This window comes from Cucurbita pepo, chromosome LG19 (assembly GCF_002806865.2).
Source record: "Cucurbita pepo subsp. pepo cultivar mu-cu-16 chromosome LG19, ASM280686v2, whole genome shotgun sequence".
Lineage (NCBI taxonomy): Eukaryota > Viridiplantae > Streptophyta > Magnoliopsida > Cucurbitales > Cucurbitaceae > Cucurbita > Cucurbita pepo.
In genome coordinates this window covers 6400069-6421908 of record NC_036656.1, presented here as the reverse complement: position 1 = coordinate 6421908, position 21840 = coordinate 6400069, and the positions used below count along the sequence as shown (strand labels likewise).

Genomic DNA, 21840 nt, shown 5'->3' with positions numbered 1-21840 from the left:
AAAATAGATAAATAATTGAAATGATTAATTTCCATATGGACCAGAGCCGTTCTATGGAAGCCCATACCGGCGCACGCGGGGAGGTGAGGATATTATGGTAATTTCATAGGTAACTATAAATTAACCCTCGGCAAAGGAATCCTTTTGAGAGTTTGGAGTGAGAAGCAAACCTAAAGAACAGAGAGAGAGAGAGAAACGTTTTAATTTCTTTGTCTTTTTTTTCTTTAGAGAGAGAGAGAGAGACCTTTCTGCTTCTTAGACCTCTTCCCAGACCTACGTCTCTTCTCTTTTTTCTCTCTGTGATCCGATCGCTCAATCTTTTGAAAATCCTTCAGATTAATTTGTTCGATTCATATTTTTTTTTTAAAATTCTTAGCAGTTGTTAGTTCTTCGAAAAATCAAAAACAAATTTGTTTTGATCTTATTGCTTAATTTTATTTTACTTTTTGCACTGTTTGCCGTCGATCAAGGTACTGCCATCTGAAAGAAACCCTAATTTTATAATTTATGATGGCTGCTTCTAATTTACCTGTCGCTGATTCGGCGGCGGCATCGAGTGTCAATCAGTCTCCTCGTAATTCTGGGCAGAATTACGGCAGTCGCAGCCCCAAATCATCAACACGTCGCTCTGGTGGACGCACAGTGTCTTCTTCTCCGTGGACGCAGATTGTTCGCGGTGAAATGGACATGGCGGCGGCTGTTTCGTCATCTGCATCTCCGACTACTGTTATTGAACCGATATCGTTTTCGTCTTCTTCTTCGTCTGAGGAGCCACTGAGTGAGAGTTTGGATGGCGGAAATGGGTTGTCCGTCAATGTTGCTGGAAAGAAGCCTGCGTGGAATAAGCTCTCTAATGGAACTGAGGCTGGGCCTGTCATGGGGGCTGTGTCTTGGCCCGCTCTGTCGGAATCTGCCAAGGGCACACCTAAATCATCTTCGGATTCACTTAAAAGTTTAGGGGATGGATCCACTGGCGCGCAGGTTATTTTCTATCAATTTTATATTTGTTGTAATGGCACGTGCTGGAAAAATGAAAATGATAGATTCAGTTTGTTTGTAGGGATAAATGTTCAAACTGCTGCAGTCTATCTACATGATTAAGCTAAATCTTTCTACTTTTTCTGACATTAAAATGATAGATTTATCAATAGGTTCAAGAAATTGTTTCCTGGGTTAGTCTGCATATTCTCCTCGAATAGGTTGGTTAATTAACCATGTTCTCCATGGCTCAATTATTGACTTAATATCTGTCTTGTTATCTAATAGAGTGGTCGTCACTCTTGCACATTTTGTTTATTTTGTTTGTCTTGTTATTACGTAAAGCTTTGATCAATTAGCTATGTTCTTTGGAAGGCAAAACATGGAAAGAGGATGAAATTTCTGTTGAAATTCCCAATTAAGCTACTCTTTGCCTAATTTCCTTGTTGAATTAGTAGAAATATAATTTTTGTTTTTATAAATTTCATACAACATTGAAATTTATTTTCTTGCGAAGAAAAATAAAGACTACCAAGATATAGGCATATAGAGTTAGTTGCTTTTTTTTTTTTGTTGGTTTACCACGAATGTATGGGAGGGTCTTGACTTATTTATTTATGTTTTTTAAACATTTTTTTGGTACTAGTATTTATTTATTTATTTTTTACTTATAGGGGACTGGAACTCCGTCTTCCTCATCAAACAAAGAAGGTAATAATGATGTCAGACCCAATCCTGATTCATCTCTTACTCATCCAATAACCTCACGCCAGAAATCAATGAGGCGTAGTGGTTCAGGTAATTCATATAATAGTGGCCTCCCCCAACAGTCAGCACCTTCAAGTCCTATAATTGATCCAGCTCCTAACAATTCTTCAAAGGATCAGACAGAGAGAAGTACATTTGCATCACCATCACATAATGATCATGGTCATCAACAACCACGTTACTCATTTCGTAGTCGTGGTGTTTCACATCCACGTGGTGATAATTCCCATCATCATAACTATGGTTCTAGACGTGATCACGATCGTGGAAATCAAGATTGGAATTCAAATAGAAATTTTAATGCACAACCTCATAGAGTTGTTCACAGGTTTATTAGACCTTCTCCACCTCCACCTCCTAATACTGCTGCCTTTATTTCTGCTCCACCAATGAGGCCTATTGGGGGTCCATTATCCTTCCCTGGTAGGCTCTACATGTGTTTTGTGAGGTATCATGTTTTTTTGAATGCGAACTTATTTAATGCTTGAATCTTTTTGTAGATTTTGCATCTCCTCCAATGGTATATGTTGGTCCCCCTCCTCCAGAGGCTCTTAGAGGTGTACCTTATGTCACTTCAATACCACCTAATGCAATGTTTTTTCACCCAGACCCTCAGTTGTATGCTATGATAGTGAGTCAGATAGAATACTATTTCAGGTATATTTTATGTGGTAGCTTTTAACCTTTTCGTATCATCCATGTCTAGGTGTTAGAGTTTTGAAAACTTTTTAATGGTTACCGCACCTTATATTTGTGAATTGCAGTGGTCAAAATTTAATAAAAGACACTTTCTTGAGAAAGAACATGAATGAAGAGGGATGGGTTCCAATTAGACTAATAGCATCCTTCAACAAGGTGAGTTGCTTATCTTACCAAGAATGTATGACTACTTTTTTTACTAGGATGTCCAGATGATCTTCATTTTCTGTTAGGTTTCTGCCTCGTGCGTCTATGCATGTTTTCCCTGGTAAATATTTTTAGGAAAAACTGTTTACAGAACGATTCCAAAAAACTGCAATCACTTGAACTTTTCAAAAAAAATTAAAATGTGTTCCTTTACTTTCTACTCCGCGTTCCTTTGAAACTGTTCTAAAGAAAAGTTCTAATGAAATTTTGCAATCGTTCTTGGAATTTCCATTTACTTTCTGCTATATTGTACATTTTCTAAAAAAATGTTATGAAAAGTCATTTTGCCCGAGTAATTTTTCCAGATTGTTTTTCTGATTTGAAAACTGTTTGGAAGATATTTTTTTCCTGCTTTCTTTTACTTCTGCATATATATCAAATTATGCTTAGGAAATTAGTCGATGATTATATATGCGCTGTGTAGGCATAGAGAACTCATAATAAAAATTGTTGCACCTGTGCCTGAATGTTGTTTCTCTTCTGTATTTTTGGGTTACGAAAACATTTTTAAAAATATATATCATGTCAACTCTTTTGATTAAAAAAAGAAACTTTTATTTTTGAAATCAGATTTTTTTAGACTCGGTTCTCAAAATGTCTCTTTATGATTTATTAAATATGTCAATATTGCATCTCACAAAGAGAAAAAAAGGCTGCTACAGCAAGAAGAAAATAGAATTAGTTGATTACTGAAATAGCTGGAGAGTTAAAATATTGGTTCTGATTTTGGAGATTCAAATTTATCCGATTAAAGATATCGATTTGTAGCATCAGAGTGAATTTAGAATAGAATTTTGTGTCTGATGACATGAGGAGGCTGAATTTTTACGTAGCTTTACCCTATGGTCAATGAAGTACAAGTGTTAATTTTTGTAGCTTCCTTGTATGATTGTTATGTCATTTCCCTTCATTTTATGAACCTTCATCCTGCATGTCACACATTTTTTGCACTTTGTGGAAAAGGAGTTTTGCCAAACAACATTAGTTAAATATAGCATGCATGTTTTATTTTTTTCAAGAATCTTATGTCAATGACATGATTGGTGTGGGCTATGAACGGAAATTTTGACATTGTGATGTGATGTTTTATAGATATTTAATTGTATTTCATTTACAAATGGGCGTTGGGACATTTTTAAGAGTGATTTGCTTAAGCTATTCAATGATTTTATGAGATATGGATCAATACTTGATCATGAGTGATATTAAGGGTTTTAGGCCGGACAGCTTAGTGACAAGCCTTGAAAAATATCATTTCTTAGTATTTGGCCTAGAGAATGTTGAAGGCTCAGACGGCGTCTTTATCAGATGAGGTTGAGGGTGATTATAGACCTCACTATCTGTTGGTCATCTTTAAGAAGATTGATTTTGAGAATGTTATGGTCATGTCGACTGGGATTTCTGGATGAGGTCCCTAGGGACTAAAGTTTTTGTCTCAATTTTGAGCTTGAGTAGGTCATTCTTGTACTTCGATAACTTTTCCATCTTATTAAAGGGAGATCGTAGTTTTCTTGTCCCTAAGGTCTTTGTAGTCATCAGTTACTAACCCCTTTTATAATTATGATCTTGGTTTGTTGTATTGGAGTTCGTTTCTGTAATTAGCTTTTGGACTCTCTTTTGTTGGTGGGTTTGTTTTTTCTAAGCTCAGTTTCTTACTAAAAGAAAAAACATTCTTGATAGCTTTATTACAAGGGAGATGTGTAGAGGCTTGACCGATTATAGTGGGGTGGCTGAAGGTACGGTGCATCTTACTCAGTGTTGGTGATACCATCTTTTTCTGTACTAGGGAAGAGCCCTTTGTCCATTTTAGTAGGATTCTTCACATACTTAAGTTGGTCTTCTAGCTTCAAATTAGTTGGGATAAGTGTTTCATTGTCAATGTAACGTGGAGTATGATACCTTATTTTCTCCCCTTAAAGTAGCTGGCCCTCTTGAAACTTAATGTATTTTATAAGGAATCACTACAAGGGAAGTAAGATTCAAATTATCTTGTTGATTGAATATCTCAAAGCAAAAACACTTGTTTGAGATTCGAATCACTTCACAAGCAAAATCGATCATATCTAGCTTGAATGTTATTCTAAACATGCAATCTAAACTACATAGAATTGCAAAGGAAAGGTAAGACACTTGGCCCTAATGATAAAGAATCACGTAAAATTCAGATTATCTTGTTGATCAAATATCTTAAGGAAAGGACACTTGTGTGAGATTCGAATCACTCCACAAGCAAGATTGATCATGTCAAGCTTGAATGATTCTATACGCAACCTAAACTACATAGAATTGCAGGCACAAATGCTCCTTTTACTACATTTTCCAAATCCCCTTTACCAAGATAACATACTTGACTTTATATAGTCTCAAAATGAAACTCTTGACCTTCCCCGAGACATTTCAAAAGTTTGTAACTTTCATACTTTATGACCATAATTAGCCACTATGTATACTTTATGATATAATTAGCCACTATGTAAATGTAACTTTAAAGTAAACAAAGTCTTAAAGTCTTAAATTTGTAACCATTTAAGAATAAATGAAGCCCCACTTGAAGTATTTTGAAGCCTTTGTTACATAAATGAAGCTTGATTCTTCTCCATGTGGCATTAATATTCAGTTTTATTAATATTCATTTGTCTTTTTATTCTAAATAATTGTAGTGTGTGATCTAGTAAGAGAAGAAGAAGAAAAGGAAGGGTTTTGAGTACACTTGGAATTACTAATTGAGTTTTTGTTGGGTGCCGCTTTTTGCTCGGTTTTGTTATTTTTTTCCCTCTCTTTTCTGTTCTTTTCTACTTCCGTTCTCCTTGATGAAAGCAGTTCTTTTCCATAAAAAAAGTACTTGCATGATTGACTGCAAGGTCGGTGGTTCTGTGCTTTCTGAGATAATTGTGAAGAATGACTTCTATCATGTAGCTTCTATAATTTCTTCCATCATTCAATAGCCATATTTTCTTTTTATATCGCTAAATCATGTAACTTATAATGGAGTTTATATGAATAAATCTGGGGACCAGAATGCATAATATTGTCTTTATCCTTCAGAATATGTCATATGGGCACTCTTTTGTAGGTTAAACGTCTGACTGAAAGTATCCCAATTATATTGGATGCATTGCAATCATCTTCACTTGTGGAAGTAAAGGTCAGTAGTCATCAGCTCCTGAACGAGCCTTTTCCTCTATCTATAATTGGAGATTTTAAGTTGGGAAAACTCGCTGCTAAATGGATTTGCATCCTTAAAATGTAGTAATAGTAGTGATGGGGATAGACAAGTAAAATTTCAAATCATTTCTCTTATTCTTGTATATATGAACACTAATTTTTTTTTTTTTTTTGCTTGCTCTTAGGGAGAGACGGTAAGGCGGCGTAATGATTATGACAGATGGATTATTCGACCTGGTGAAATTCCTGATGTTGCAGGCCCATTAAGCCCAGGAAGTTCCAATCAGGATATGTTGGCAGCTGGTGTTCAAACTATTGCGCTAGAGAATATTAATCATAGGGTATCTGAAGGTGGACAGGGTGCTGTTCATGTTGAGGCACACCAAAGTAGTAGGCCATCTGGAAATATGAGTATGCACGCACAGCCATATGGTGATAATGGAACAGACCAAGTAAATACCAAGGCAGGTTCAGATCATTCATCTTCTGAAAGGAGTTAGACCAAGAACTTGTGCTGTGAACCCGTGTCCTTCTGAATGAAAACTAGATGTGGGTAGTAGAGATTGAGGAGATGTTAGTGGACACGGTTTGCTTAACAACAATTCTCTTCTCGTGATGCCAAGTAAATTGGTGGGACTGAAGTTGAAGAAGAGGAACAATAATGAAAAGAGGGAAAAAGAAGAAAAAAAACTTAAATTAAAACTNAGAAAAACTATAACAGAAGTTCCTTTGCGGTGGAGGGATGCATTTATGGTTTTGTGGGATGGNTTTTTTTCCCTCTCTTTTCTGTTCTTTTCTACTTCCGTTCTCCTTGATGAAAGCAGTTCTTTTCCATAAAAAAAGTACTTGCATGATTGACTGCAAGGTCGGTGGTTCTGTGCTTTCTGAGATAATTGTGAAGAATGACTTCTATCATGTAGCTTCTATAATTTCTTCCATCATTCAATAGCCATATTTTCTTTTTATATCGCTAAATCATGTAACTTATAATGGAGTTTATATGAATAAATCTGGGGACCAGAATGCATAATATTGTCTTTATCCTTCAGAATATGTCATATGGGCACTCTTTTGTAGGTTAAACGTCTGACTGAAAGTATCCCAATTATATTGGATGCATTGCAATCATCTTCACTTGTGGAAGTAAAGGTCAGTAGTCATCAGCTCCTGAACGAGCCTTTTCCTCTATCTATAATTGGAGATTTTAAGTTGGGAAAACTCGCTGCTAAATGGATTTGCATCCTTAAAATGTAGTAATAGTAGTGATGGGGATAGACAAGTAAAATTTCAAATCATTTCTCTTATTCTTGTATATATGAACACTAATTTTTTTTTTTTTTTTGCTTGCTCTTAGGGAGAGACGGTAAGGCGGCGTAATGATTATGACAGATGGATTATTCGACCTGGTGAAATTCCTGATGTTGCAGGCCCATTAAGCCCAGGAAGTTCCAATCAGGATATGTTGGCAGCTGGTGTTCAAACTATTGCGCTAGAGAATATTAATCATAGGGTATCTGAAGGTGGACAGGGTGCTGTTCATGTTGAGGCACACCAAAGTAGTAGGCCATCTGGAAATATGAGTATGCACGCACAGCCATATGGTGATAATGGAACAGACCAAGTAAATACCAAGGCAGGTTCAGATCATTCATCTTCTGAAAGGAGTTAGACCAAGAACTTGTGCTGTGAACCCGTGTCCTTCTGAATGAAAACTAGATGTGGGTAGTAGAGATTGAGGAGATGTTAGTGGACACGGTTTGCTTAACAACAATTCTCTTCTCGTGATGCCAAGTAAATTGGTGGGACTGAAGTTGAAGAAGAGGAACAATAATGAAAAGAGGGAAAAAGAAGAAAAAAAACTTAAATTAAAACTTAAACTTCAAAAAAAAAAAAAAAAAAAAAAAAAAAAAAAAAAAAAAAAAAAAAAAAAAAAAAAAAAAAAANTGGTGTTGGTGCATGGCTTGTTTCTTAAGTTCATATTCTTTTTTGTTGTGGTTTTCCTTTTTTGGTGATGATGGCATGTACTTAATGTGGGGAATTTTGATTTGCCTCCCCATGGTTGCCCCTCAGCTGGTTTTTTGATATCTTTGGGGTCAAAGGGCTCTCGAGTTCTTAGATGAGAGAACACGGTGATTCGGGAAAGAACTTCGCTTTTGTTCTGCAAGGTGAATCTATCATAGAGGTTGGCTTTTGTTGGATATTGTGGAGGCTGGGCTGCTGCAAACTTCCGTTCTTCTGTCTGAAGGTTCTTCTTTCCATCCTTTTATTATTGTTTTTCAGAGACTTACCCCTTGGCGTTTGCTTTATAGATGTCTATCTGCCAACTTCAAGCGCCGCATTAGGAACTTCTGAAGGTTGAACCGCATAAAATGCCCCCCTTCCCCCCATTATGCTCTGAACTTTAGTTGATATTATTTTGCTCCAGATATCATCTCTAATTTATTGGCATGTTTTGGATCAGATTGTACTTGAAAATGGGAATTTTTGCGTCTGTTCGTTCCCCTTTCTATTCGGTATCCTGGAGTTTTGAGTATATTTGTTGAAACTAAATTATCAAAATAGTGTGGTTATGAAGCTTAGTTAGAGGTGAAATTTTAAATTTATCTCTTATTATATAGTTCTGTTTATAAATAAGTGTGTACACCAGCCTTATACATCTAACATTACAAGATCAGGTATATTATTGAATATTTTTGGACTAGGTGAGCTTGGATAGAGCGTCCTTTAGAAGTTGACGAGTCAGAATTTTGTAGGCTTTGCTGGAAGGGTGGTAGCTATCCCAGAAGACGTACTTATCCGCATCTGGGCACGATAATGGTATGGATGAAGGGTTGCATAGAACGCTGACCTCTATATTTCCTGTGCCACAACACCCTTTCTTCGCCTCCTCGAACCCTGAAATCATCTCATCCATCCAAAACCTTATAATCATATTACGATGTCTTTAAAATTGTCTTATAAATGCATTATTTTTAATTGTGTTTAATATGTTCATTCTTTTAGGTTTAATAGGTCATTTAACCCACCTCACTTTTTTTAAAATTTACAGGTTAAAATAACCCGAATAAGCAAAAGGCGTTAAAAATTTACAGGTTAAAATAACCCGAATAAGCAAAGGGCGTCGGCAGTGTTGAAAGCTTTTTCGCTATCGTTTTGACTCAAAAAAAAGTATAGTAGAATTTTGTTTATAATTTTTATTATTTAAATAAAAAAATTCTATTATTATATATTATTATATAAATAATAAATAATTGAATAATGTAATGTAAATTTATTATTAAAAAAATATCACTAAAAAAATATAAATTCAAATAAAAATAAACATTTTTTTTTATCAAAGCAATCATTGGAATTTCCTAATGTTTTGAGCGGATGAATATGAAATTCCTTATGTAAAAAAAATAAGAGAAATTTAATTTAATATTTAATAATTCTGTTAATTTTTAATAATTTAAAATATATTAAGAAAATTAAGAAAATTTACATTTTTAAGAAAGTGAAAAAAAAATAGCAAATAATTTGGCATTTAAAAAAAAATTAAAAAGTAAAAACTTTATGAAACGAATGTTAACTTGGCTTTTGCAATAAGGGTAAAATTGAGAATTTGAAAAATTGGAATCGAATTAAAAATTAACTTTTTAAAAAATTTAAAGTTTAAATGAACGATGGAAGAACAAATGAAAGGGGAAATTACCATATTGGGCAGGATTTTGAATGAGAGCAAGAATCGGATTGTAGACATCTAAATAAGCAATCTTGGCATCCGAATATTGATTTCCGAGCGACGAAATCAACGACGATAGCTTCGAATTGAAAAGCAACGCCGCTCCATTGGCAGCTTCCGAACAGCCTCGGGCGATGCCGCCGTTTAGGGTTCTCTTGGACGGAAGGCAGCCAATCGCCGGCAAGCTGATAACTCCGATCCGTCTTCCTCCGAGTGCGTAAAGCTGGTGCAAGAAAGTGGAAGCTGATCGGATCATGAGATCGGTGTAGGATGGGATGTCGTACTGGAATCGTCGGAAGGGAGTGATGAAATACGTGTTTGCAATGTCGTCGGTGCCGGTGCAGACTATTATTACGCTTTTCGATAGGATCGCCGTCGCCTTTTCTTCTCCGACCGCCGCTTTTATCTTCTTCATGTACTCTTTGAACATCTCCAGTTGATCATCTAGCGACAACACTGACTGATTTTGAAAAAAAATAAAAATTTAATACTAAATTATAATTTATCATATATATCATATTTTATATTTTATTATAGATTAAATATCTTGATATTTAATTTAGTATCATATATCTTTTCGCTTTTTTCATTTATATTTTATTATTATTTCCTCTACTTTCATATAAATATTTAAAAAAATATTTCTTTATAAAATTTAACGGTATAAAAATGTAACGTAAATCTAATAATATTTCATAAAAAAAATCAACACTTAAACTATATATATATACACAAATTTTTGTAAGAGTTGTAAGAAGTAAGATAGTTATTTTGATTTATGAAGATTACCGCTATCTTGGACGTGAGAGGGTCATATCCGGAAGCTCCGGAAGCAAAACTAACGCCGGTGAGAAGCTCTTCAGTTGTCAAATTTGGATCAAGATATGCCGGCAACAACTCCTTCATACCAAGCTCTTCCACTGTTACGTTTTAAAATTTACAAGCACATACCGTGTTAGCTTACAAACCATATTTGCAATAAAAGAATCGTCTTTTTTATTAATCTGAACATAGTTCAGCTAGTTAAAATATATATTACGGGTCATAAAGTATTTAAAGTTTGAATCTCACAATTAATTTTGGGATAAAAAAATCACATTAAATAATCAATAATGCAAGATTTGTTTATTTTTCAATTGCTCGAAACAAATACGTGTACAAAATTTTGTATCGGGTTAGCTACCTTTCCTTAAATTCCTACTAAACTTAAAAGCTTAATTTGACGGGTTTAAGAGTTTAACCTGCAAAATCAGAAGGAATTTTGCCGTTGCTAAACCGTCCGGTCGACATTCCGCCATTGAAATCCCTTCCATAAGGTGCAAAGTCACATTTGATCAATGTTTTGATGTAGTTATTGTTGCCTGGATCCACGATAGAATCTCCGAACACAAGTATTGCCGAAACGTCTACTTTTTCCGACACTAAGTTAGAATCAACAACAACGATGATGACGTGGCAAACGAACAAAAATATCTCCAAGTAATTAGGAATTTTCATTTCTGTCAAACGAATGACTGGTTGGAGATGGGTAATGAGTGAGCTTCATGTATTGTTTATATAATGGTAGCTTTCGTCTCCCATGAGTTGGCTACATGACGTGGCTTCTAATCACTGGCTATTAGATTTCCCATGAGCTGGCTGTTGACGTGTCTAGTGCTCAATGGCTTAATCCGGCTTTTTTGCAAAGTTGATGATTTGGCATTAATTAAATAGCTAAAAATCCATATCAATTATGTCGGTGATAGCTATTTTCATATTTTTATAATAACAAGACAAAAATTATATTCTCCATTATATATAATTATCGTCTCCGACCCTATTTAGAGGGGTCTCTCTATCATCTTTCATATTTTCCACTGGATAAGTTTTCGGTTCCGTAAACGGAAAGTTCAAACGTTCACCAATATTTGCAAACAATTATTAATATTTATTTTTTTATTCGACACATTTTTTAGCTATTAATTCAAAGTATAATTAATATTTTTAATTATTATTTAGCAAATCTCCAACGATAAATTTCACAATTAATAAAAAGGTCAATTCACTAATTTAACACAAAGTCTACATCTTCAACTGTGACATTGATTCACAACCAATTAAATAAATATAAATTAATAACTCATAAAACAATATTTTTATTAAATAATTTATATTTTTTAAAAAATTGACAATACATTCAGAAAAATAATAGTAACTAAATTGGTGTGAAATGGCGGTGAGCATTAAAAACATTATCCATTTATTGGCCGTCTGTTAATTAAAACATTGGCTCACAAGAGCGAAAATGACATTATTAAAATCTTAAACCAAACCCGACACATATCTACAAACTCCCAATCTAACGTATTTATAATTTTATCATAAATTTAATTTTAATTTAATATGTTTTGATTAATATATATATATATTAAAAACACTTTTATTTAAATTTCATGCTTTAGAAGTAACCAGAAGCACCGAACCCCAAGTCAAGATAAAAAACAAACCCATTAAAAATGATGACATGTCACTCCCTCATTCGTAGACGTGTATTAATATCCACGTGTCAATGTAAAAGGAAATGACGTGTGATCAGCTACGCCACGTAATCAAATTGTTCCCACACAGATATTACTGCGTCGTTTGAATAGAAGCCAAAGCAATCTTAAAATTTACTTTCTTTTGATCACCGGCGGTAATGGGGTTTTTAGATCGTTGCGCCGACGTCTGCAACTTTTCTCACGGCCACAGCCATGACAGTAAAAAGCTGAAGAAAAACCGGCAACTTCAGGTAAATTTTAAATTAACCCATGGAAAAAATTAAATTACCGATTTATTTTAAGCTTTATTTAATTGATTTTCGGGGTTAATTTTTGAAGACGGTGGAGATTAAAGTGAAGATGGACTGCGAAGGGTGTGAGAGAAAGGTGAAGAAATCGGTGGAGGGAATGAAAGGGGTGACGGAGGTGGAGGTGGAGCCGAAGCGGAGCAAGCTGACGGTGGTGGGTTACGTCGATCCCGATAAGGTTCTGCAACGGGTCCGTCACCGGACGGGAAAGACGGCGGACTTTTGGCCGTATGTCCCGTACGACGTCGTGGAACACCCTTATGCGCCTGGAGCCTACGACAAGAAGGCGCCGCCGGGATATGTACGGAATGTTACGGCTAACCCGGAGGCGGCGCCGCTTGCACGTGCCAGCTCGTTTGAGGTTAAATACACTACCGCCTTTAGTGATGAGAATCCCAATGCTTGTGTTTTAATGTGAAAACAACGACAATGTAATGTAAATGACTTGTGAGATATTGCTGTCCACGTAGATATTTTTTTTCTTTTAATTTTTTATTTGTAATTTTTAAATTAATTAGTTTTTTAAGGTCGTGATTTTACAAGGGTAATCTAGTAATATTTTGAAATAATTTGGTAAGATTTTATGATATAAAAATCGCATTTAATAATATAATATGTGTTTTTTTTTATAAGATTAAAGATAATTTTTAAATTATATACAAAATATTTTGATTTTATGTAATTATTTTTGTTATTTTACGTTAAATTATCTAAATCAACTTTACTTTTTAAAATTTTAAACACCGAAGTTGTCCTTGCTAGTGTATTTATCTGCTTAATTATAATTAACTGAAAATTTATTATGACTTTGTGCATAATCAAAGGATCTATATTTGGTAAAAAATATATAATATTGACTGAACCTTGAGATATAGTTTTTTTTTTTTTTTTTTGGTAAAATCTAATGGGTGATGGTAAACTTTTAAGTAAAACTAATGAAATTAGTTATTGATGTTTTAACCTCTTCGGTAAGTTCATACCAGTAAAATAATTTAATGGTTAGGTAAAAGCTGGGAATTTCACTTTTAACGGTTAAAGGTTAAGTTGGGCCTAGGCCCAATAAACTTCACAAAATGGGCTGGCTCGTGATTGGTTTTTCAGCCCGAGGCCTTGTAATTGGTTTCTTGGCCACGGCGTTGTTCGAATTTTCACTATAAAAGCTCCCCGCCATTTCTCCAAGCCCGCGAAATCCGCTCCATGAACTCGTAGAACAATGGCACGACGAACCTTTGATAATCTTTTACTCGAAGACGAGAATTTCTGTTCAGACGCACTTTGTTCCAGTTCGTTGTAGGTCGATTTGTGATTCCGAACTCAGGAATGGTGTTGATACCATCTTCGTTGCGTTGTATGTTTCTCTAAATTTTTCTTCCGTTTCTCGGAGGATGACGAAGAAGGAGAACAATCTGGTTTTACTGTCGTCGGATGAAGAATACTGTGGTGGTCGATCATCCAGTTCGAAACGCAGTAATCGAAAGACGAGATCGCAATCACCATTTCATCGGAAGAGCAATCGGCAAGTAAAGACGTCTCGAATCTTAGGTTCTCGGACATGAATTCCTTGTTTCTCGTCCATGCTTTACATTACTCTCTTGTCACCGTATTAGATTCTGGAGTGCGCGCGCGCACAGATGAGAATGAATTTAGGTGGTGTGTAGTCGTTGCTCTGAAGAAATACTTGCGTTGGACCTGCAATTTTGTCTTATTGTCTCGAGCTCTGTTCTTACGTGTCGCGAGATGTTGATAATGAGGAAGGATTTGGATTTTTCCAATGCTAAGCCTCTTTTGTTCCATTGCTAGTATATTCTCATGTTTCATAGCAGTTTCTTTAGCTATTAATGTTTTTTTTCCCTACTAAATGCTTCTAAGCAGGTTCTAGGGCTTTTCAATTATTTAGTTCTTTGATACTATGCATTTTGATATCTTTTTTTTTTTTTTTTATGCAATTCAACTTAATTTGTGAAGATTTTGGTAAAGTCTTTTCTACCTTCAAAGTATCTGTGGCATGCCATTACTGTGTCGCTGTAGCTTCTCTCAATTTTCTGTTGATTACTCCAGTGTATACCCAAGGAAAGTTCTGATGTTAATATATTTTCTACGTGGACTCAATTACTTGAAATATCTGAAGTGGAAGATGATCGAACGTCTCAGAGATTTCTTACAACTAGATTTTGAATTGCATATTTAAATTTGAATCTCTGTGATCTTATTTTAGGTCATAGTCACGTTCAGCTTCTCGCTTGATGTGCATCAGGTTCTGGAGGTTTTTATAGAAACGAATTATCGATTGATAACCACATTCATTGGAGGAGCTTTCTGCAAACAAGAAAAAGGTCATGCGTAATTTGTAATGGTTAAGAATGTTCTGAATCGATGCTATGCATATACTGTTAGGCTATTTATTTTGTTTTTTTTAAATGTTTTGCAGTACAAGATGGTAAAACAAAGATCTATCGCTTATTGTGGACTTAGCTTAGTTGATTTTTCAGTAGTGTCCACAGACTACCTACCCGCATTGAAGTGGCTGGGTAGTAGGGCACCGGGCGTCACGAAAATTTTAGGGTATTGAGAGTGTCATATTTCAGATGAAATTGAAGATTGGTAAATTAGATAGGCACACAGTTATTAAGCAATCCCAAGACGGTAGGATGTCTTGCTCCTTACCACACGTGGTTTTGTAAAATGTAATTAACTTCTCTTCATTATTCAAACATTAATATGAATTTGAGTACAAATTATCGTCTTTGTTACAGAAATCCTTTTGCCTATTCATTTAAGACGGTGTCTGAACTCTCGGGAATCAGCTTCCGGCAGATGTTTCTCAGAGGTGTTGTCATTGAAACTTTCGAGTTCTGACTTCTGAGTAGGTACGGTCTCGTATGTTACTAAGATTTGTTGAAAATATTGCTCTGATTATTTCAGCTTTGATGCATCTATATGTACACACACGCATATATGATTACTTTTTCAAGAAATATTGTCACAAATATATGAACTGCATGAAAAAATTTGAGGGTCCGTACAAGGGGCCCTTAGCTCTTGAAACGATCGGAATTCCAACTGTGCATAATGGACCATAGAGTAATAATATAATGATATGAATAGTTAAGCAAATAAACTTCCGAAATTTGATGAGATATCTATTTACAAGAACAACAAGGCTACGAGTTCTACAAAATTCCTGGCTCTGTATTCCTACCCAGTTCATAAAAGCTGGCGAAATAGCCCACTTGCATCCTTTTTTTTTTTCATTATCCAAACGATATGTTCTATCAAAATAAATGAAGTTGTACATGACTTTCTTCCTTTATCCAGAAAACTTTCCCCCGGTTGAATCCACATTTATGCACAGAAATTGGTCCGAATAATTTCTCTTGATCCGGATCTTGTCATCACGGTAGTAATCTCTTCACCTCATGCTGGTTAGGATTTTTAGTTTGATTGTAAACTGCCTCATATGCGTGCATGCATACACTTGAAAACCCGACCATTGCTTGGAAAACATGGGGAAAACTCATCTGCAAGTTGTATATTGTCATTGACCTTGTCACACTGATCAAACTTTCATACTTTTGCTTCTCATCTCGAGCTTTTGTTCTCAAGTTCTCCACCTTATTTTTCTTCTCCTGAACTGGGTCTCTCCCTCTCGTGGATGCTGAGCATTCTCGCATTGAATGTGAGACATATTTACTTTCTAGCGATCTTAGCTCGTTAGCTCTCTTATCAAGCTCTTTCAAGGCAGAATCTGCCTTCTTCCTTTGCCTGTTTTCCGCAGCTTGTTGAACAACAATGGCATGGATTACGGTTAAGAAGCTCTTGATCCCTTCGGAAGCCACTTTTTCCGGAATCCTATCAACTGCAAGGTTCCATTCTTCACAAAGTTCGTAAATTCTAGAATGTTGATCTGTTCTTAATAAGGGGTTTCCACTTATCTGGAAAAGGCTAAGCCGGAGCCAGCCTGTAAGAGATTGGACATAATCCCGTTGAGCTTTGACTAAATTGCAAAAAGAACCGTGCCATTGCTGAACTTCAAGCTCAAGCTGGAGAGTGGATTGGCGGTGGATCTCAGATGTTGGCTCAGCAGATGGTAAGATGTTTAGGTATTTGAGCTGCTCAACAATGTGTGTTTGTACCTGATGACACTCGTACATACTCCTCCACATGCACATCAATCTGTAGAAACCAAGGAAAATCTTAGTGTTTAGTATACTTCCAAGTTCAGATCCAATGCTATTTATGCCCATGAAGACATCCAAAAGATGCTTCGTAATTTTTCAGTTAGGCTTCCTGAAACACCAGAGGTTGCAAAACAATACATTGAGAGTACAGTCAAATGACTAGCGATTTCCTATTTCTGTTGAGGCCAAAACAGAAATTTGAAAGAGACTAACCCTTTGACAAACTCAAGGAGTTGTGGGTAGAGTTCAATTTCTCTTAGCTTGATGATTTCAGTCGATGTGGTTTCGATGGCCTGAGAAGCAACCATCATCTGGGACTCCAACTTCTCGACCTCTTTCTTAGTCTTCTCAGTCTTCAGGTAATCAGCCCTCCTCAGTTCTAGCTTTCTCAATAGGTCCACCTTCTTCTCATGCTCTATCCTTATGGCCTCGGCAATCTAAAAAAGCCACTCAAACAATAATTTCACCAAACTTTAGTACAAAGGATTCCACAATTCGGTTCTTCACTGCCTTCAATTGCATTGAGAAATGCTAAAGGTTTCATCTTTGTTTTGTTACGTTGGACCCCATTAGGTAAAAGGAAGAAAAAGTGGGAAGAATCATTTCAAATTAGATTTTATTATTTAAAGCACCAAAATGTCATATTATTCCTCCAATCTGGCTGGAGATTTGATTGAAATACGCGAAAGTGATAGCATTACCTTGACCTCCTGGTAGAGTTTTTTTTCCCAAGCATACAGCTTCTCCACTGTTGAGCAGTGGCTACCGCTATTCCCTGTATATCCATTTCCCATATTTGTTGCTATTAGTTGTCCGTTTAATTTTCCAAATGCATCTGGTTTTGTGTTTGAACCCCACACCCTCAACGAAGGGCTCAAGCTCCACCTATTACTGTAAACCTGTCCTGCTAGCGACATGATATGAAACTCATTAGGTTACTGTATGATTTGGTTGCTTTTCTAGTTCTTTGATATTAGACTTACCTCCTTTATTCTGAGAAGAGAAAGTGGGAACTTCCAAAAGCACAGAGAGCCCAGCACCAGCTTCGGCAGCTTTGAGAAAGTACTCATCAAGCTCCTTGATAATCTCCACCAGATCTTTAGTGTTCCTTGACACTACCACAGCAAGCTCAGTGCTCGAAGCGTCCTTTGAAAAACCACTCACCACCGACGGCGGTGGCGCTGAACTCGCCGCCCCTGTTACAGTGATCCTAGCCTCCGATGCAATGGTGGTAGCCTCCCATTCTTCCTCAGTGCGAGACGTCGACGGCACAAAAGGGTCCCAGAAATCCCAAGTGGATGACAGCGGTGGTGGCGGAGGAGGAGGCAGAGCCGTGGAGGCCGTGGTGGACGTCCAGGTGTCGGAACTGGGACTCATGGGGATAGGTGGAGGTGGCGGTGGAGGCGGCGGTGGCGGCGTTCGTGGGGTTGGAGATGGAATCTCCGGCGGAAGGTGGTGGTGCAGAGGGGGGTGAATGTAGATCTCTTCATTGGAAAACTGCCGGAGAGCCGCGCCGGTGCCGCGAAGGGAACGAATGTACAAGCTGTGAGAAGCAGAAAAGGCTTGCCTCGCCTTCACCAACTGCTTCATGTACCTCTCTCTTGCTTTGCACCTCGACACAGTTTCTCCTCTCTCTAATCTCGAGTAACAGCTACCCATTTCAGTCCCTTTATTAAGCTTCTTCCCCTTTGATCTCCTTCGGCCAAAATCTCAAACAGATGGAAAGAAGAAGGCTTCTCAAGAACAGAACAAATCTCCGGCGGCTTTCTGCTTCCGATCTTCCGCCGTTCTTCACATTCCAATGACGGTAGCTAAAATGGCAGATATTCCATTGGTTGTGGTCATGGTGGTGGTGGTGCTTCAGGCCACTACTGTCAAACTCGTGCCTAAAAAAGCTACTCTCTTTCTTCCTTGTTACTCGCTGGCAAAGCCGGTGCCTTTTTCTGAGCCTTGTAGACTCGGACTTGACCCACTTCAACCTGTGAGCTTTGGCCACTTCACAGAGAAATAAAGAAACAATAGGGAAAAATGGAAAATGGTACAGAAAAAAAAAATGGAAAAAGGAAAAAGAAAAGTTTGGGAGTTGGAAGTATATACTTAGTCAGGCTTAAAGATGCAGCCCAGAGAGACAAATAGGGTGTTGGGCAGCGAGCCAGTAATTTTTATAACCGTTTCGAAAAGACAAAATCGTCCTACCTGTTCCTATCAAATTACTGTAACGGAACACTCTAAATATGGCTATTTTAGTATAATCTTACCTCAACGTGTCATTCCACTTTAATCTTTTACCCTTTTACCAAGGGTCATTGACTGTGTATAGCGCATGCGTGCCTAGACAGGTCGAATTTGGGCCACAATAAAAAAAACTATGACTATTGCGGAGTTCAATTGCCTTGATTGATCTAACTTGGGATAGTTTTTCCATTTTGATTTGCATGTTTTGCAGAGGTTGCATAGTTCGAAATGGAAATATTTTGGACTTTTTATAAAATATTGTACATTACAACTTTATCATGTTAAGACTAATTATTTGAATTATCATATAGCTTACATTTTGAAAAATATTGTTAGCTGAGTTAGTAGATTGATGATAATGTTGTATGTAAATGCAAATGTCATGGACTGTAAATTTTGATATCATCTAGAATTGATAAAGTTGTATGAGTTTCTTAATTTGAATACACTCTGTATAACCTATCCTAATAGCCTTTACTGTGAAAGAAGAAAGCTCAACGAGAGTAAAGCGTGCTCAACTTCAAGCGGTTAGTGTAATATGCTATGGTCTCAACGCCCTTACGGAGGTTGCAATTCCTCTTTCAATTTAAGGAAGGGAGAACGAGGAGAAGGAGTTCAGGGGAAGGCGTTCCATCCAAGAAATAAGTAACCATTTTTTTTTTTTTTTTTTTTTTTTTTTTTTTTTTTTTTTTTNACATCGAGTAAAATGTTATTTATTTTTGTAATTTCATCTCTTGTTCTTATCTGTTTCTTTTTCTTGGGAATGAACAGGGAGAGAGAGAGCTACAAAGAAACTCTTCTGACTGAGAAGCCATGCAGACGCAGTTGACTCTTGTAAGTTGCTGTACATGTTAATATTTCCATAAACCTGCATCCACATTCCACATACTTAATTTGGGCAGAAATATAATATTTTAAATGTTTTTTAGAATTAAATATAATATTTTAACTCATTTTATTTTTATTGTATTCAATTATCTACTTGATTCTCTCCCTGAAAAGGAAAGAATAACCATATATGTTAATTTGTCATGAAATTAATTGAAGTTTATTGTATAAAGAAAGTTAAATATTTTTTTAATAACATGTTGAGTTGTTTACTAAACCATTAGAATTTTACTTCATAGTTAGATTTGTTTTTTTCTTTTTTTAATTCGAGAACTGCATGATAAAATTTATAAAATACTTTTAGTTATTTAAGTTTTATAATATATTTTTTTAATTAAAATACTATTTTGGTCTCTGTAGGATTAATTATTATATTTTCAAACGTGTAATGGGTAATTTCAATAAAATTTAAAACAAATCATATGGTTAATTTGAAAATGTTTTAAAAATTTATAGAGACTAATAAAGTTTTTTTTTTTTAGAAATAATTTTAAATTTATTGAAAATATTAGGACTAAATTTAAAGAAAGTATGGACTAAAATAGATCAAATGTCAATTTTATCAGCCACATATCTCAAGGAGATGGAGAAGGCCCCTCGAGACCTTGGCGCTCTAATTTCCTAGGAGAAATGCGCTCCTTTTATGCTTCATTTAGCGTAAGTTCCCATTCTAGCTATGGTGTATTTGTGGTTGTTGAGAAACTTGCAAGGGAAAGCGAAATAAACTGAATACGGAATTTTCTTGGGAAATTACTAGGCAATTTTGTTTTCCAATGACTGTACTAATAATGATCGGATGTGGTAATTGTTGAGTTATTTTCTCCATGGCCTTACAATCGTTATTAAAACTCATTTGTTGAATATAGAGGGACTTGTTGGGCAGGCGGCATGATGCTGGTACTTATGATGCTAAAACGAAAACAAGGAACTGCAAACAAGGAACTGAAAATTGCAGTTGATTTCTGAGGTGAGCTTTTTCCATTTCTCTTTCTTGTGAGTCTATCAGTTGAGCTAATGATGTCTTTCTTCCAATGTCGGTTTAAATTTGATGGCGATGTTCAATCTCTGTCCCAACTGTTATGATGATCTGGGGATCTGTTTTTGTTTTCCGTGGGATAAGTTTTTTCATGTTATATTACTCATTGTTACTTATGTTGTATCACTCAGAAGAACCTGTGAAGGCTGGACATCCAAAAATCACATATGCAGCAGACCTGTACCAGGTGAATTTCCTTTCACATGGAAGGTGTCCCTTTTGAACTATTTCTCTCCTCCAGTTTCACTTGTCATCCATTTATATGATTTTTTTTTCACTCAAATTCATGCTGTTGCGCTGTGTTGGAACCTATATGTTTAAGAAATGGGAGGCAGTCTCTTCGTGACTCCCTGAATCAATGAGGCTGACGGCGATACGTAATGGGCAAAAGTAGACAATATCTACTAGTGGTAGATTTGGACTGTTTACGAATGGTATCAGAGCCAGACACCGAACGCTGTGCCAGTGAGGATGCTGGGCATTGTGAGATCCTTCATTGGTTGGAGAGCGGAATGAAGCACCCTTTATAAGAGTGTGGAAACCTCTCCCTAACAGACAACATTTTAAAACCGTGAGGCTGACGGCGATACGTAACGGGTCAAAGCAGTTAATATCTGTATTAGTGGTAGGCTTGAACTGTTACAAATGATATCAGAGTCAGACACTCATGTGCCAATGAGGATGTTGGATCCCCACAATGGTTGGAGCGACGAAACATTCCTTATAATTGTGTAAAAACCTCTACAAATAGATGTATTTTGAAGTCTTGAGAGAAAAGTCTAAAGAAGATAAATATCTATTAGTTGGTCGAGTCAATTCGTTGTAGTTTGATTAAGAGGAACATTATCTCTATCTCTATTGGTATGGAGGTAGCGTGGTTTCTATCATCCAATTAATTGTCAAATATCAAATATAAAATTCTATCATCCAAAATTTCAAGCTTTCTCCTCTAATTGTAAATTTTCAGGTTTCTGGGGTTGTTGCAGTGGAGGTGGCTGGCGGGCATCCATTGATTTTGTCCCCCGGAAAGAACATCTCCTCCCTTGCTTTGTAGATAAGAGAATTGGTCATATAAGATCTAGGAATTGCTTCCTCACTTATATTATCTACGGAGAGTTTCATCCTTTTTATTAAG

The 21840-nt window shown here is 36.2% G+C and overlaps 4 protein-coding genes and 2 long non-coding RNA genes across 10 annotated transcripts; 4 read left to right on the top strand and 2 right to left on the bottom strand.

Annotated features, from left to right (window-relative positions):
- The first annotated feature begins 156 nt into the window (after positions 1-156).
- LOC111781262 (la-related protein 1C-like) lies at positions 157-6488 on the top strand. Its single transcript, XM_023661760.1, has 6 exons — positions 157-981; positions 1653-2169; positions 2247-2403; positions 2511-2601; positions 5726-5797; positions 6003-6488. Exons 1-6 carry the CDS (start codon positions 508-510, stop codon positions 6315-6317), a joined length of 1626 nt encoding a protein of 541 aa, XP_023517528.1. The 5' UTR covers positions 157-507; the 3' UTR covers positions 6318-6488.
- Positions 6489-6591: 103 nt separating this feature from the next.
- On the top strand, positions 6592-7392 carry LOC111781264. Its single transcript, XR_002812962.1, has 2 exons — positions 6592-6966; positions 7172-7392. It is a non-coding gene; the product is annotated as an uncharacterized LOC111781264 (long non-coding RNA).
- A 1005-nt stretch (positions 7393-8397) lies between these two features.
- Positions 8398-11065, bottom strand: LOC111781263 (GDSL esterase/lipase EXL3-like). The gene is made up of 4 exons (XM_023661761.1): positions 10783-11065; positions 10331-10461; positions 9512-10001; positions 8398-8712 (listed from the first exon to the last, which is right to left on the bottom strand). The coding sequence occupies exons 1-4, from the start codon at positions 11036-11038 to the stop codon at positions 8516-8518; spliced, it is 1074 nt and encodes a 357-aa protein (XP_023517529.1). The 5' UTR covers positions 11039-11065; the 3' UTR covers positions 8398-8515.
- A 1128-nt stretch (positions 11066-12193) lies between these two features.
- On the top strand, positions 12194-12841 carry LOC111782037 (heavy metal-associated isoprenylated plant protein 27-like). Its single transcript, XM_023662804.1, has 2 exons — positions 12194-12311; positions 12400-12841. The coding sequence occupies exons 1-2, from the start codon at positions 12219-12221 to the stop codon at positions 12784-12786; spliced, it is 480 nt and encodes a 159-aa protein (XP_023518572.1). The 5' UTR covers positions 12194-12218; the 3' UTR covers positions 12787-12841.
- Positions 12842-13572: 731 nt separating this feature from the next.
- On the top strand, positions 13573-21784 carry LOC111781872. Of its 4 annotated transcripts, none has more exons than XR_002813030.1 (9): positions 13573-13910; positions 14584-15011; positions 15122-15235; positions 19271-19426; positions 19553-19615; positions 20236-20326; positions 20553-20636; positions 20837-20892; positions 21673-21784. It is a non-coding gene; the product is annotated as an uncharacterized LOC111781872 (long non-coding RNA). The 4 variants fall into 4 exon arrangements; XR_002813027.1 differs by having other exon boundaries at positions 20536-20636; XR_002813028.1 differs by having other exon boundaries at positions 19253-19426; positions 20536-20636.
- Positions 15474-18880, bottom strand: LOC111781870 (nitrate regulatory gene2 protein-like). Of its 2 annotated transcripts, none has more exons than XM_023662597.1 (4): positions 17530-18880; positions 17248-17453; positions 16760-16983; positions 15474-16541 (listed from the first exon to the last, which is right to left on the bottom strand). In XM_023662597.1, exons 1-4 carry the CDS (start codon positions 18203-18205, stop codon positions 15761-15763), a joined length of 1887 nt encoding a protein of 628 aa, XP_023518365.1. In that variant the 5' UTR covers positions 18206-18880; the 3' UTR covers positions 15474-15760. The 2 variants fall into 2 exon arrangements, with proteins under 2 accessions (XP_023518365.1, XP_023518366.1); XM_023662598.1 differs by having other exon boundaries at positions 17248-17450; positions 17530-18879.
- Positions 21785-21840: the final 56 nt, after the last annotated feature.